This window comes from Urocampus carinirostris, chromosome 11 (genome assembly GCF_059441175.1).
Source record: "Urocampus carinirostris isolate Australia breed hairy pipefish chromosome 11, RoL_Ucar_1.0, whole genome shotgun sequence".
Classification (NCBI taxonomy): domain Eukaryota; kingdom Metazoa; phylum Chordata; class Actinopteri; order Syngnathiformes; family Syngnathidae; genus Urocampus; species Urocampus carinirostris.
Window position 1 is genome coordinate 34,407,611 of NC_142359.1, and position 15,813 is coordinate 34,423,423.

The 15,813-nt window shown below is 38.8% G+C and overlaps 1 protein-coding gene across 1 annotated transcript; it reads right to left on the minus strand.

Moving 5' to 3' along the window:
• Positions 1-1,212: 1,212 nt before the first annotated feature.
• On the minus strand, positions 1,213-15,592 carry tex261 (testis expressed 261). The gene is made up of 6 exons (XM_088347843.1): positions 15,396-15,592; positions 8,498-8,577; positions 8,280-8,433; positions 8,145-8,212; positions 4,768-4,870; positions 1,213-3,584 (listed from the first exon to the last, which is right to left on the minus strand). The coding sequence occupies exons 1-6, from the start codon at positions 15,463-15,465 to the stop codon at positions 3,469-3,471; spliced, it is 591 nt and encodes a 196-aa protein (XP_088203969.1). The 5' UTR covers positions 15,466-15,592; the 3' UTR covers positions 1,213-3,468.
• Between the last annotated feature and the right edge of the window lie 221 nt (positions 15,593-15,813).

The following is a 15,813-nucleotide window of genomic DNA, read 5'->3' on the forward strand; positions in this document are numbered from 1 at the left end:
AACTGCTGAAAAGATGATACCTGAGGATGTAATTGTAAATTATTGAGCAGCTCCGTTTGAAAAACTAAAATATCCATTTCAATGTCCTTGTTTTACCAAGGAAATTGAATATCAGAAAGAATAACGGATACAAAACAAAACAAACAAATAAAAAAGACATGGATTCAACCCTCACTGAAAGTGGAAATATGAATTTTACTGGACATTAATACCCGGTCAACCATTTGAAAGTACATTTGAACATCTGTTATTACTGTGGTTTAATATTCCTATTATTTGTTTGAAAGTTACTTTTACTCACAGCTGACCAGCCAAATCCGAAACACTTAGCTTGCAGAGAAAGAAAACGATCTTCATTTTAATATGATGGAAATAGTTTTTTCAATAAAAACTACAAAATCCGTGAGAATAAAAATATCCTTATTAGAGATTTCACATTGTGTATTCAAATTAACCTACAGAGGCCTTAGGGTTGGGTGCCCGCCCTGGGGCTGGGATGTCACATGTTCGACCCTTGGCTGAGTCATACCTGAGACTTACAAGATTGGTAGCCATTGCCTCTCTGTTTGCCGCTCGGCATTAGAGGTTGGAATTAATGGGGTTTGGTCTCATATTGACTCGTAAAAATCAGTAACAAAAAAAAAGAAATAAATGTAACTACATTTAAAGTATTTTAACCACGGAATATCCACGCCTGGTTTTTTTTTTTGGTCATTTCCAATTTTTTTTTTTAACTTTCCCTTAGGTGTTCTCTGGGATTTTAGCTATGCTTAATATATGCTTTTAATGCCCTCCATCAAATGCTTTTTTTTAATGATTTGATAACACATCAAAACCCATAAAAAGACAACATGTTTAAAAAAAGCTTGCAGTGGTTAAATATTTTAACTACAATATTAATGCAAATAATTAATGTTTTGTACACAAGGTCATCGAATGTCTCGTGGGTTGCTTACATTACTTATGCCATCCGGTAGGTGTCAGTATTCTATAACGCAGTGTCACACAATGCGACGCCTCGCCAGTCCATCACTACTGGCAGGGCCTTTTGCTCAATTTTCTTAGCAGCATCTATGAGTTGCAAAAACATATAATCCAATCAGTTGTTGGTTGCTAGTCATCAGAGTGCCAGAAAGTAACCCAGGCATGTCCCAAGTCTGGCCCAAGGCCCAGTTATGGACCTGTTATAATATCAATAATATAAAATAGAAGAAGAATAGAATTTACTTTTATTGTCATTCTTTGTAACAATGCACACAGAACGAAATGTCGATACACCTGACCCGTACAGTTAAACTGTAGCGAGCCGATGCAGCCGCAGCCAAACAGGGCGCAGCCATTTTAGTCATTAGGTGACCAAACCCCCCAATTCCAACCCTTAATGCAGAGCGCCAAGCAGGGAGGCAATGAGTACCAATGTTGTAAGTCTTGGGTATGACTCGGCTAATATGTGGCTAAAAGTACTGTTGACTGCAGAAAAAAATGAACTCATTGCACGAGCTAATGGCAGTAGCCGTTAGGCCACCTTGCCCTTGATTGCTGGCGAGAATTTTAGCCTACCCTATTTCCAACATGGCAAGTGTAAAAAATAAAAGGAAAGTTGACTACAGGGCCCACCGCTTCCCAGACAAGTGGAAATTGGGAGCATTTTTTTTTACAGATATCCGAAACAACTGCAACCCCTAAATTGCCAAGGGACTGTGGGTGTTTTCAAAGAATATAACAGGGGTCAGGAACCTTTATATGTCACAGTACAGTATGTCGCAAAAGTGAGTACACCCCCCATCACATTTTTGCAGGGATCTCTTTATAATGTTTAATAGAACATCAATGAAGAAACATCGCTTTGGTCCAATGAAAAGAAGTCTGTCAACAGAGGCTATGACCTTCTGGAAAGATACCTTCTGTTTTGATAAGACAAAGATAAATTGATTTGGCTCAGATGAGTGGCAGCAACTAGGTGAATACAAACATGTTTGTTTCGTGCCTAAAGTCACGCATGGTGTTGGCATGAGTGCAACTAGAGTTGGGGAGTTGCATTTCATTAAGGGAAAAACAAACTCAAGAGTGTACTGAGAAATACTGGGGCAAGAAATTATACCCTCCCTCCAGAAACTGGGTCGCACGGCAATGTTTTAGCCTGGCAATGACACCAAATACACTTTTAAGATGGCCAGGGCTTTTCTAAAGGGGCTAAGTGTAAATGGGATGGACTGGCCAAGCAAGTCTCCAGATCTAAACTGAATAGATTATCTATAAGGTATCCTCAAGCTGAAGGTGGAGAAGCACAAGATCTAAAATATCCCCCAGCTCAGTCATGTTGTCATAATGAAGTGGAAGAGCATTCAAGTGGCACTTTGTGAGGCTTTTGTGAAATTCATGGCCAGGAGGATTAAACTGGTTCTGTGAAATCATAGTGGCCACCTAAAATATTGAACTTCAGGAATTTTTAATTAAGGGTGTACTCACTTTTGTTACCAGGGTCTAGCTACCAATGGCTACATGTAACCTTTACACAGACTACCTTTCATCGTGTCAAAACGATGTTGTTTAATTAAACAATGATGAAATCTCTGCAGAATTTTGAGGGGAGTACTCACTTTTGTGACATACTGTACGTATGGTTCAAAGCACTGCACACCTTTCATGGAGGGGGAATTTATTAAACTTTCTGAAAAATTTGGACCTCCCTATCTTAGATGCTAATCATCACAGAGTGCCAGAACCTGACACAACAGTTTTACAGGTCTTAACTGTGTGCCAGCGTATCACCCAATCCAGAACAGTACTTTTTAAGTCTCCGGCAGTAAGAACCTTCCAGACCAGAGTTATTATATTGAGTTTGGCTGCCTATATATAAAAAAAAAAAAAAACACTTTTTTAGTGTTTCAACATCTCTTAACAGAGAGACGATCTTGCTAGAAAGAAATGAAAGTGAACCAGGAAACAAATGAAAAGTACATTAGTCTGACGCCAACATTACAGAGTCAATATATTGTTTTTACTCCAACTTAGCCCGCTGCCCCACAAAATATATATACATATTTTAGCATCTCACACTTTTGAGTGATGGTATATGACACTTGGCAATAAACTGCCGTCTTTTGAGGACATCTATAGTGCCGTTTGTCCCCGTTGGCCTGTGAGTTGGGAAGCTCAGACATTCGTATACAGTCCCAAATTGCTCCACTTTGACAGAGTACGTCCATAAATATCTGTGGTTCTTCCCACAAACCTTTTTGCAACCGACATGGGCAACCCGTTTTGCTTGGGTATGGTAAAAATCAATTCGGACAGGCGTGTAAAGACTTGAGGGGTAACTGTCCGAGGTGGGGGTGAGAGCAAAAGGTGCTACTTTCAACTTCAAGATCGTCAGCTGGTACACAAGGAGGTGCTGGATAGATGATCCATAGACTCCCAAATGTATTCCTCAGTACGCTGCCCACCCATCCATTCGAGTGCAGTCTTTCAGTACATCTTCTGCCTGCTGGGAAGCACTGCTTCCTTGAGGAAGGAGAACACCAGGAGGATCCCAGAGCGCTTTCCTCGCTTGCCCTTTGTGAAGTAGTTGGACACCACATCATCTATTGAAAAATTAAAACAGCGTCAAAAAAGATTACATTACTTGGTATGCAGTTCTAGCTGTAGCCATGCCTTCTCGTTATTCATATGATTGCAAATGATCGCTAACTTTTCTGTCCCCCATGCCACTTTTGCTATTTTCATCAGGCAAGAAAAACATCTCAAGGACTCAGCATTTTTTGAGCCTGAATCTCCCTTCAAATTATGTCTAGGACAGGCAGCAGCCTTCAATCTGACTCCGTAATTCAGTATGCATGTAGAGACGCTTTGCTACTTTGCGCTTCGGTTATTGCTGGTTCACTCCTTCGCAAACTTTGAATACAATTGTCTCTATTGTAATTAAGATCAACGTATAGTTCATTGTGGTCAGAGAAAGCTCACAGCAGGTGTGATTGTGTGTGTGTGTTGGGTGGGCGTGACTGTGTACGCAATTGTAATAGGCTCCTGTGTAGTGTCATTTGAACAGCCAGGGTGGACATGCGCAATCAACATCTTCGAAACAACACTAACTATGAAGGTTTGCGGCCGCTAACTTTTAGCGGCTCGTTACATTGAAAAGAAAAGCATCATTTGATTCCGGCTCTGAGAAAAGTCAAAAGACCGCAAAGACATGCTAATCACCAGGGGTTGCTCCGTGGATTGTTATCGGGTCCGGGAATCAACTAAGGCGAAGTCAGGAGAAGAAGCAATAGCTAGGCTGAAGGTCCAGCTTACTGCTACGGCTAGGCTAACAACTTAATTCCCATTTTGTCAAGCCTGTATTTCAGCAACTCCAGACCTGGATCTACAACCCCTGGGAAAGCGCTACATTTGGGGCTATTCTATTTTAATCATTGCAGAGACCTGGGTCAGGTCGGGGACACCCAATGCTAGCTCGCAGCTAGCCAGCTGCTCACTTAATTACTTTCTTACACTGAAAGGAGAAGACGTCCAATTCTGTATAATGACAATAGAACCATCCATTCAACTGCAGTTATGTATTGTGTGTTATTATTTGTACATCTATGAGTGTTTTTTGTTACAGTTGTATAATCTCAGTCTATTACTTTTAGTGTAACAAATTAGATTGCTGTTGGCTTAGAGTGTGTGGCAAATAATCTTAAAATTGCACACCTTTTCTAACTTAGCCCCATTAGACGTGATCCAAGGTTGTAATATTCTCCATCAGTGCAAAAAGTGACTTACCGCCTTGCTGCACGGTGGATGGAAGCACATTTTCGCCTGCTGACAGCGACACAAAAAAGGCAAAGGGGATCACCCAGAGGCAGATGGTGAAATATGCCAGTACCTGAGGAACAAAAGATGTTAAAGGATACTGTAAAACAGGTAAGAGAAAAATAAAACACAGGGATATTAGGGCCTGAAATTTACATTTACTATAGAACCTTTCATTTGTTTGTAAAATTTGTAACGTATCCGACGGGCGGGCTTAGGCTGGAGGCAAAAGAGTACTTGCGCTGGTTAGAAACTGTTAGTTATCGTTATGTTGTTTGTGAGCCAGAATCAGAGGAAAAAAACGTTAGTGATCATTACCGTATTTTCCGCACTATAAGGCGCACCTAAAAGCCTTTATTTTTTTTTTCAAAAGCTGACCATGCGCCTTATAATACAGTGCGCCTTATTTATGGATCAACATTAAGTCGCAAAGTCTTCCAACTAACTTGCAGCCGCCGACTAGATTTTCCCCCGAACGCCAAGTAGTCCGCGGTGTATGCTGGGATTTATTTGCCGGCGTTTCATTGGCTAACCAATGTGTCAATCATCATTTGAATCAATCACTATTGGCTAAAGTTATTCGGAGGTCAAGGGGCGGATCCTTTTTATCATTTACAGGCTGGCATTGGCTTAAACGGCAAAACAAAGCCTGCAATTGGCCGAAAAAGATGAACGTGTATAGCACGTGGCTGACGGCATAGAGAAAGGATTTTTTTCTATTCTGTATTTGTAAATATTTTATTCTCCTGGATTTACTACCCTCACGGATATAAGAGGACGTTGGCTGCACATTATTATGAACACAACGACTTCGGTGAGCTACTCCAGCTACATATTATCCCTCTATCTTGTTTTCTGTGATAAGCGGTGCAGATAATGGATGGAATGGAGTGTCTATTTTAAACTCAATTCCAAGTGTTTATTGTCATATGCACAGTAAAGTTGCGAGCGAAAAAGAAAATAGTAACTAAGGAATGGTTGGCATTTCTTGAATCCCAAGACTTTAACCTTCCGAATGATGGAACGATGCATTTCAGTGACATCGTACGGACACCGCATTTGCACGTGTTCTCGACACGTCTTTGCAAGCTTTCGGAATGTTAAGGGGGTAATAAGTTTGACTGAACTATCTGACTGTTTTGTCAACGTTCCCATTGTAGCGCCTTATCATCCGGTGCGCCTTATGTATGTCAAAAATAGGACCAAAAACTATTTTTTCGGGGTGCGCCCTATAACCCGGTGCGCCTTATAGTGCGGAAAATACGGTAATTGGAGTTTTACAGGATCCCAGTGGACACTCGTGATCAAAGTAAAAGAAGAGAGTTGTGCATTAAAGCGAAAAGATTGAACCGAGGCACTCATCAAATAGGCTCGTGTTGTCAGCGCAAACTTCATATCAAGTAAGAGAAACTAAATGTTTATGATTGTTGCTATTAAGTCCATATTACGTATTATACCGGCAAAGTATCTTCTTATTTTCTTAGCTTCAGCTAACTGGTTAGCCTTACTTGGACAATCGAGGTAATTTGTTGGACACATTTAATTATTCAAGTATTTATCATTTTTGAAAAATAAAGTTTTTATTGCATAACCAACGATTGTTTGCAATGCGTGCTAGATTTGATTTTTTGATCACGCGGTGTTTATAAGACTACGGTTGGCATTTTGGCTACACGCTAACAGTTGAAACTAAGAAAATAATAAGATACTTTGCCGATATAAGAAGTAATATAACTCGATAGCAACAATCATAAACATTTAATTTACAATCACCAGTGTTGGGAATAACGCAGTTATCAATGCCACTGTTAAGTAACGACGGTTATTTCTTCAGTAAGAGGGTCATCAAATGATTGATTTTTCCCCCAGTTACAACGCCGTTACCGTTACTGACGGTCAAAAGCGGTGCGTTACTTTAACTGCAGAACCCCAACGGTGGCACTCACCCACAAACCTGACGCTGATATTAGCGGTTTTACTCTATCCTCTGACTTGTTCACGTCACGTCTTTTCGGATCTTGACACCATTCAAAATAGTAACGACCATATAGTTAGATAGCGATTATGAATATAGTATTTATGAATGCGGCTCAACCGACTCCTGTTGTCGCAAACGAAAGGGGTCTGTTAGCCGGCTTTTGGAGGTGCAAAAATGGGGCACGCTATTCACCAATCAACAGCTGTTTCCCTCCGCCTTTTTTCTCTTATGATTGGTTAATATACATTTGTTTGGGATTCTGTGTTGTTGACTTGAATTTGTTGAACATAAAAGGTTACAATTGTTTTGTATTTTATCTTTTTGTAGATGTATAAATATTTTACTTTAATTTCCTGTGTTTTTCAAAGTTAATGTGTTGATATCAGAACGTAAAGTTTACTTTGTTTTATTTTTGTATCTATTTTTTGGTTTCCTTTTTCCATTTAGTATTTTTTTTTTCATCTGACAGCATGATCATGTTTTGGAGTAAATATTCCACAAGGTTGGAGTCACCTGACTTTCGTGAATGTAAGCACACCATATTTGCGGGGAATCGTATGATAAGCTGACACCCAGGAGACATTATAGGTGAGCAATACCAGCTTTCTAGTTCTCATGTATGTTGTTTCGAGCTTAATGTGATTTTTCTGTGATGAGTATATTTTAAAATGTTCATGACATCTTAAATTCCATGAGTTTAAGCTTTCCAATAATATGCGGCATGGCATATTTCAGTGACTGGTGACATCTTGAGGACACAGCTTTGTTTATCAACGTTTCGACGACGTTAAGGGGTTAAACTCACTTTATAATGTTTACTGCTAATCTTATTTCTATCATATTATTCATTGTTTATATTTGTTGCAAGTGTAGGGTAAACCTATTGCTGGTGAGGTACTGTAAGTATTAGAAGGTTCTATAAAACAACTACTTATCTGTTCTTCTCTAGAAAGAAAATTTCAAATTATTTGACATACAACAAAAAAAAATGTCAAAGTAACAGAAATTGTTTCTTTCACTGGTAGCTAGTTTCTTTTACTATAGAGTAATTCAGTTACAAACTTAGTTACTTCTTGGAAGAAGTGAGTAACTATAGCTAATTACTTTTTTTAAGGTAACGTGCCCCACACTGACAACAGCCATTGTTTTTTTCTCTGATTCTGGCACCCAAACACACAAAATGTTCTTTTCCTCGGTCTTCTAACCAGAGCATGTATTATTTTGCTTTTAGCTTCGACTGTGAGGTCACGCGTAACATAAGCTATGAGAGGGTTTATAAAAACTGCAAAAGGAACAGTAAAATGACTTAGTTTCTTTAAACAATTGGAACTATGTGATATAAACAGAATCAGATGCAAGTTGAAATTACCTCTGAGAAAGGATAATACTCCTGTGCAAAGAACTGGAAAGCCATGTAGTGGTTGAGGACAACCAACGCTGCAGGAGAGAGAACATCTTTTAAATCTGCAAAGATGGCATCGAGTTGCGCATAAACTCTGCCTACCACATGAGAGGATGAAGTTGGGCGAACTCAGAAGGATGTAAGGGAACGTTTGCAAGAGGCCAAAGTAGACAAGGTTGGTGAAGAGTCCCACTGACATCATCACCATTGGGAAGCCTTCAAAGACATATAAACCTGCCAGCACACCTGTCGAAAACTGAACAGACCAACTCGTGAGACTGGTCTGCCCTCTGCACACACTGAATGCATTGATGACTCACCAAGATCATGTATTTTATTATTCGACTGGTCGCCACTGTGTATTCTTCTATTAGTTCTGCCAAGTAGTAGAGGCCAGCAGCTGAAATCAAATCAAAAAGTGCAACATTCAACAGGCAAATTATTTTTTTTCATCTTATCAGTCAGCTAATAATTGGTACATGTATAAGCGTAATGTGCCAAATACAAGCCTAAAAACGTAGCATTGGTAGTTTTTGTTTGTATGTAAATTAAAAATTAAAAGGACCAGTGTTATAGGTAAGATCTTAGGCCTGACCCTAAAATGTCAATCATTACGTTCAGGCTCAAAGTCAGTCGAAATCCATCCTCTTCCTCCTGAGTCCTCACAAATAAAGTATGAAATTTCGGCTTTGCTTTTGGCTCGGTCACACATATCAAGTTCATTGGTCGGGCTCGGGCTGGGTCGTGTTTGAATACACGTTGGCCTGCTTCAGGCTGGATTAGTAGGCCTCTATAGCAGGGGTTTCCAATGGGGTGCCCGCGGGAAACAGGGTTCCCCCCCAAAGGAAGGCTGAGGTGCCGGCGGACGTGTTTTGAAAATAGCTTAGCAGTACCGTCTCATTGTGATTTTCTGGTAAGATTATTTTTTTTAGGGCTTGAATGAGGCTATTTAACCATTCTTCCAACAATGTACCTGGTAATAACACAGTAACGACATAGTAATAACATAAGTTGTTATTCTAGAAATGCATGTCAAACTGGGAGCCCTTTGCGCTAACTAGTAACAAAAAGCAGCTCTCATCTTGAAAAAGGTTTGACACCCATGCTCTAGACGGCGTGTATTTTTCAACAAAGATTGCTCGATATTAATGGTAACCCCCTCACCTCCATGCCTCCTGGGACATTTTTGCTGAAGAAAAAAAATCAAAAGTCTTATCAGCGTGATTGGGTTGTGATGTCTTTTAAGTGACAGCTTAAATTATTTTGGCTTTGTGCTGTCTGCTGCCAACATTTTTAAAATTGCAAGCACACCGGACTTTGCTTGTCTCCCTCCAAGGTTGCAGTAAAGATCCACTGCATGAGACTTGTCTCTTAATACCATCCGTCTTTGCCTTTCTTCTCATCCGTGTTATTTTTTTCATGGGGTCACTTGAGGGCCTCCTACATTTCGTGTCTACACGTCACTCAATCCTAATACTCTGTGCTTAGTGCACTCCGTGGAGGCTAAATGTAAACAAACCATTATCACTGAGAACACCACGGACCCTTAGTGTAGAGGAAGTGAAATTTCATTTTATTCTGGGAAAGTTAAAAAAAACATTTTGTTTTTTTAAGTTCACTTAAGTCATTGGACTTGCTTCCCCTTGACGGAGCGTCGCTGCCCCCCCCCCAGGTGGGCCCTCCCCACTATTAGACCATTAAATTATACTAAAGTTCTTGCAATATAGTTACCATATTACCCCTGTGATTTCTACTTCTCCTTTGACCCTACCAAGAAATCATATCAAATTTGAGTTTAATTATTAGAAATGCCGATTAATAAAGCTAATTTAAAAAGCATACAGTTCCATACCAGTCAACCTCAGCCAATGACTTCCCTTATTAATGATTGCAATTGCTCTTACTAAGCGATAATAAACCATACAAACATAACAGGGCACCCATTTACTCACAGCAAGAGAGACTATGTAAAAAAAAAAAACCAAGATCATTTGTGTAAATAAGTTGATTTATCGATTAAACAACACAATTCTTTTTGGCATCTTTTTAGTTGTTTATAATAATAATAATAATAATTTCCTTGTATTGTCATTCTGTGTAACAATGTACACAGAACGAAATGTCGATTGCACCTGACCCGTTGTAGCGAGCCGATGCAGCCGCAGCCAACAGAGGGCGCCGCCGACCACTTTTTAAGTCTTAGGAATGACTCGGCCGGGGCGCGAACCACCGACCTCCCAGTCTCAAAGCGGGCGCCTTACCATCTAGGCTACTGAGCTGGTATTATTATGGAAATAGTACAACAATATTACTACTATAAAAATACTACAAGAATACCACAAAAATCCTACTACGGAGATATTACATAAATACTACTGCAAAAATACAACAACACTAAGAAAATACCACTGCAGAAATACTACAAAAATTCTACTGAAAAATACTAAAAGAATCCTACTACAGAAATACTACAAAAATACAACGGGACTAATACTACAAAAATCCTACTGAGAAATACTACTTCTGAAATACGACAATAATGATAATACTACTACAGAATTACAACAAACCAAATATGAAACTCAGTGCTTAAAAATGACTCTTTAAATATTATTTTGCTTTAATTCTGAAAAAGAAATATTACAGAAATGCTAAAAAAGTTCAATAATAATAATAATTCAATAATACTACTACAGAAACACTACCACAAAATTTTTACAAAAGTACTATACAAATACAACTACGGTAATGTTACAAAAATACTAGAGAAATAATACAAAAATAAGACTCGAGAAATACTACAAAACTAGATATTCAATTAATGCTTAAGAGGGGGAATGAATAAATTATTTTGCTTTGATTCTGAAAAGAAAACATAAATAGTACAGAAATGCTACAAAATAATACTCCAGTGTAAAAACCAAATACAGTGGGACCTCGCTACTTCGCGGTTCCACGTTCGCGGGTTCAGAGCTTTGCGGGTCTAAAAAAAAATAATAATAAAATAATTTAATTTAAGCATTTGTGAAGGGGCGTCGCTACTTCGCGGTTCCACGTTCGGGGGTCTAAAAAAAAAAATAATTATATATATATATATATATATATATAATTATATATATACCACAGCCATATCCCCTAGTGTCATTTCTCACTCTTTTTGGGAGATTGATTCAGAGGAGGGGATTCCCAGCCCCCTCGCTCAACCCAACTGAGGTGTTGGGAGTCATTAGGTGACCAAAGCCCCCAATTCCAACCCCTAATGCTGAACGCCAAGCAGGGAGGCAACGGGTACCAATGTTTAAGTCTTAGATATGACTCGGCCGAGGCTTGAACCACAACCTCCCAGTCTCGGGGCGTGCACCATACCCCCAAGGCCACCGAGCTGGTGTTAAGAATAATAAAATAAAATAATTAGAAAAAAAAAAAAAAAAAACATTTTAAGCATTTTTGAAGGGGTGTCGCTACTTAGCGGATTTTCACTTTTCGCGAGTCGTTTTGGTCCCCATTACCCGCGATAAACGAGGGATTACTGTACATGCTTGATCGAGGATAACATTTGGTCGTGTACAGCGACAATTTCAGCAATGAGATGACGTTATCCTTCCAGCAACCAGTGACTGACACTATCTGGATTAAAGCCGAAATGGCCAAAGATTAGTCTTAAAAGAAAATGATTGTTTTTTTTTTTAACCCCTAGATGTTCCTGTAAAATTAACCTCAAATCCCAATCATCCTAAGTAAATCAAATGCTGTTCTTGAACTGTTTTGAGAATATGGAGGGTTTTGGTCTCTTTTGAAAGGTAACGCTCTGAGGTTTTGTCCTCAAATGAAATAATCACTGCAGGTGCTACTAACAATCGACTAATGGTAAAAAGTTAAAACACAAAAATAGGTTTTTATTCCAGCCGGATTTATTTTTTTAATCACAAGCTTGAAAAAGAGTGTAGCATAGGCATCTTAGCTGAAAAAAAAAGCTGTAACAATAGATATTAATGCCGATCATTTACCATGAAGCCTAGGCTGGTCCCAGGTCAAATTTGATCACTATCTGAAAAACTAAACATTGTATTTTACACATTTTTCTACAAGTACGTCGAAGAGTTTCCAAAAATGGCCATTTGGAGACGACCAGACCTAAAGTCCTAAAACCTTTGCAACAGTGAAACATTTTTAGACATTGTAAAAGAAATGTAAATGTTCGACTTTTCTTACCAAAAATCAATACATGATTGCGCGTGATAATCGCACGTAAAAATAAAATTCCCAGGTTGCATTTCCTTACGTTTATTTTCAGCCCTAATTCGAATACGCCCCATAAAATTGCATAGAATTACGTTAGGAAATTTAATGGCTAACCAATGTGTCAATCAACATTTGAATATTGTGTTTTTACAGGTGTATTGGTATTTACTATCAAACTATCATGTATTAATTTGCTGGATGATTCCAAGAAGATATTTTGAAATTATATGCATGTATTTGTCAGGGAATGGCACTATTGTTTTCAGCGGAAAAGCAGAAGCAGCGCTACAGGGCGTGATGCTGCACTGAGAGAAGACAAGCTTTTTTTTTTTTGATAAAGAGAGAGAGGTGGAGATGGGATAAAGAGGAGGAAAGAAAAAGGAAAGTGTAAGATCTCAGTTAAAGGGGACAGAAATCACAGAAAAAGAAATAGACATTTGGCCTATGTCATGTGTGAAGTAATTGGCAAAAAATGTAACAGAATTATATCCCGAGCTGGACCAATACGTTTCTCCTATAGTTTAAACATCCCTCTTTCAGATAAAATGTTGAAAATATTAAAAAGTTCACCTTTTTTGGGTGAAGGTTACCACGTTGAAATGGCACAGAATAGTAAGAATGACCCAAATATTGAATGACTAGCTTTTGTATGGATTTGTAAGGCTTTGAATTATTATGCGGCTCAAGACATATTTGTTATTTGGTCCTGTGTGGCTCTGAATTTTGGGTTGCTGACCCCTGGTGTATGCCAACTATTCATACAAAGTCGCAACCGTTTAACCTGTTGAAGACATATGCAGCTTTTATTGACGTAAATTTTAATCTAGTTGGTTCGTAAAGTCCTGCCCGGGTCGCTCGCGTCGGAAGCTTGAAAGAAATAGTAATTCCTTTACATTTTCCTGCTTCAGCGAAGCATGAAAATAGGTAAAGGCTTAAAAAAGTGTGGAGGAAAGACTGTATGTGTGCAAAACGCGCACCCCTAATATTTATTTAAAAGTCTGTATACCATTTTGTTAGATGGGTCAGACTCTAAGGCAAGGTTCACACTGCAGAGTTTAATTTTTAATGATTCTGATTGTTTTAGTGAAATTTCATGTTTTTGTCAGTTTGTTCACATTTCCGACTAAATGCGACCTGTATGCGGCTTGATCGTCCTGTGGGAATGCCAAAAAAGTGCCCCGGATGCGCAGAAGAAGGCACTTGATGTCACATGCAATGCGCTCAATGATTGCGGAAGTACTCATGGATGTTGATGGCGGAGCGTATTTATTAATTAGACCAAAAACTTTTATTTCCCTCCATTAAATGTTCTCAATGTTTTCTTCTGCCATGGTTGATTTCTCTGCTTCCTTCCGCCTTGCTGAACGCAGAATAGTACGAGTAGGTTGCATGAATGCGTTTTGACCGTTCACACAGGAGTCACATCCAAAAAGATCAGATATTTTTTAGATTTAGGACCACTTATGAAAGTGGACTGGGCCTTTGGCGAAAAAAATCTGATATGTGCCATTCAGACGGGCTTTAACAGATCAGATACAGGTAGCGTTTGTGGAAAAAAATCTGATTTCCCTGCAGTGTGAACCTACCCAAACATTCATCACTGTTCACGTAAATAAATGTGATAATGAGATCAAATCTATTGCTCGTTAAGCTCAAATAAATATATTACGCCTACAAACGCGCACTAAACTGATTTTCATTTGAAATGCACCACCTCAAACGCCCTATTCACAATACTCAACCTCTCTACCTCAAAACATTCTCTCCACGGATTTATACAACTCACATAGGTCACCATTTAGGACTAGGGTCTGCAATCCTGCCACTCAACAGCCGTATGCGTTTCTTTAGTGCTGCCAAGTGGCTCCTTGGCACTTTTCCAAAAATGTCTTACAAATTGAAAATAATATGGACGAGGGAAATATATATTTTTTTCTAATATTATTTCTGTAGGAGGAAAAACTTGACACAAACTGTGCTGTAAAAATGTGTAAAATAAATATTACATTACATTACATTTCAACAGCGGGTGTTACTGTGTGACTATGTGACGAGAGGGAAATCAGCTCCTTCGCTTGTTTTTCTCTCTCCAGTCTTTCCTGTTGGAGTTGAGCAAACGCAAGCTCTTCCTGTTTTAACGCTGCACTGCTAATCTCAACACGTTCAACTGGTGAGAGCACAATGCTGTCATAAGCACTGTTTTTGTAATAAAGTAGCTGTTTTGATTAAGTGAGTTCTGATTTTGTCTGTATGTATTTTAAATGACATTTGGGGATATTATTTATGTTTTGTTGCTCAGACCTTAGGATGGCTGGTTTTAGTATCAAAAGTGAGAGAGAAGATGCTGCTGCTGTTTTTACCCATGCACTGACTTATTTGAAATTTGCACAGAAATCAAACTTTAATTGCATTAATTCGAAGTTATTTACTTTACCTCGTCAAGACTGTGGTTTTATTTTTATAAATGTATGAGTATTTATTGTACCACAAAGACACACTAAATATTACACACTGCCTCTTTAAAAGTTTAAGCAAAGCAAAGAGACAATCATCTGCTATATTCACTTTAGGTGTGTGTTGAAATGAGACTTTTTTACTCGTTTTTTTAATTACGTTCAATGTTCCACTTTATTAATGAAAAGGGCAGCGACCTTTTACCTCAACTGTACATAGTTTTCAAAAGGTTTTAACCCGACAGGCTGAAATCCTGCATTGTTGCAGTTGATTTACAGTATACAAATTATTAAGATCATATAATAGCAGCATATAACACAGAGGGGGGTAAATGACAATATATTCTTCAGTCGGTATTAGGGTTAGTCTTACAATTATTCATCTCCAGAAACTCCAAATCCTAACCTGTCTACTTATATTGACGTAAAATGTTATAAACAAGCTCTAATAAGTTCGTAAATTCCTGCTAGCATTAGCGTTTAGGTAATTGCAAATGGAAGCAATTCCGAGCGCCTCACGTACCGATTGCGAGAGTGACGAAGGCCACCTGGATCAAGAGAGAAAGCCAGCTAAGCAGATAAATAAACCACATCGCTCCTCTAAATAAAGGACTCGTCCACTGACAGGGGAGAAACTAAAACGCCACCCGGCTGCTGTGTATGTTAGCAATGCTAACAGACAGGCAGTCCTTTTCCGGTCAAAGGTTCGCTTCTTTTTCAAGCGAGGGCTAGTGGGACCACACTAACAGCGCCCCCTATAGACTTGGATGACTACAGTGCTCTGTCAAAGCGGTTCCTCCTTTCGCTTCGACAAGTTACCGAGATGCCGACGTGCTTTTAGAAATAGCCTGGTTAACGCAAGATTGAAATTGTGTACGAAAATAGCTTTGCGTTTTGTTCAATAAAGTATGAAAACATTAAGAAAAAAATGCATGGTTCAA

Coding starts and splice junctions, on each gene's coding strand:
- tex261 (XM_088347843.1), bottom strand. CDS start 15,465: ATGTGGTTTATTTATCTGCTTAGCTGGCTTTCTCTCTTGATCCAGGTG. Junction 8,213..8,279: donor CAACTTCATCCTCTCATGTG/GTAGGCAGAGTT, acceptor TCTCTCCTGCAG/CGTTGGTTGTCCTCAACCAC. Junction 4,871..8,144: donor AGTATTATCCTTTCTCAGAG/GTAATTTCAACT, acceptor TTTGTTCCTCAG/GTACTGGCATATTTCACCAT.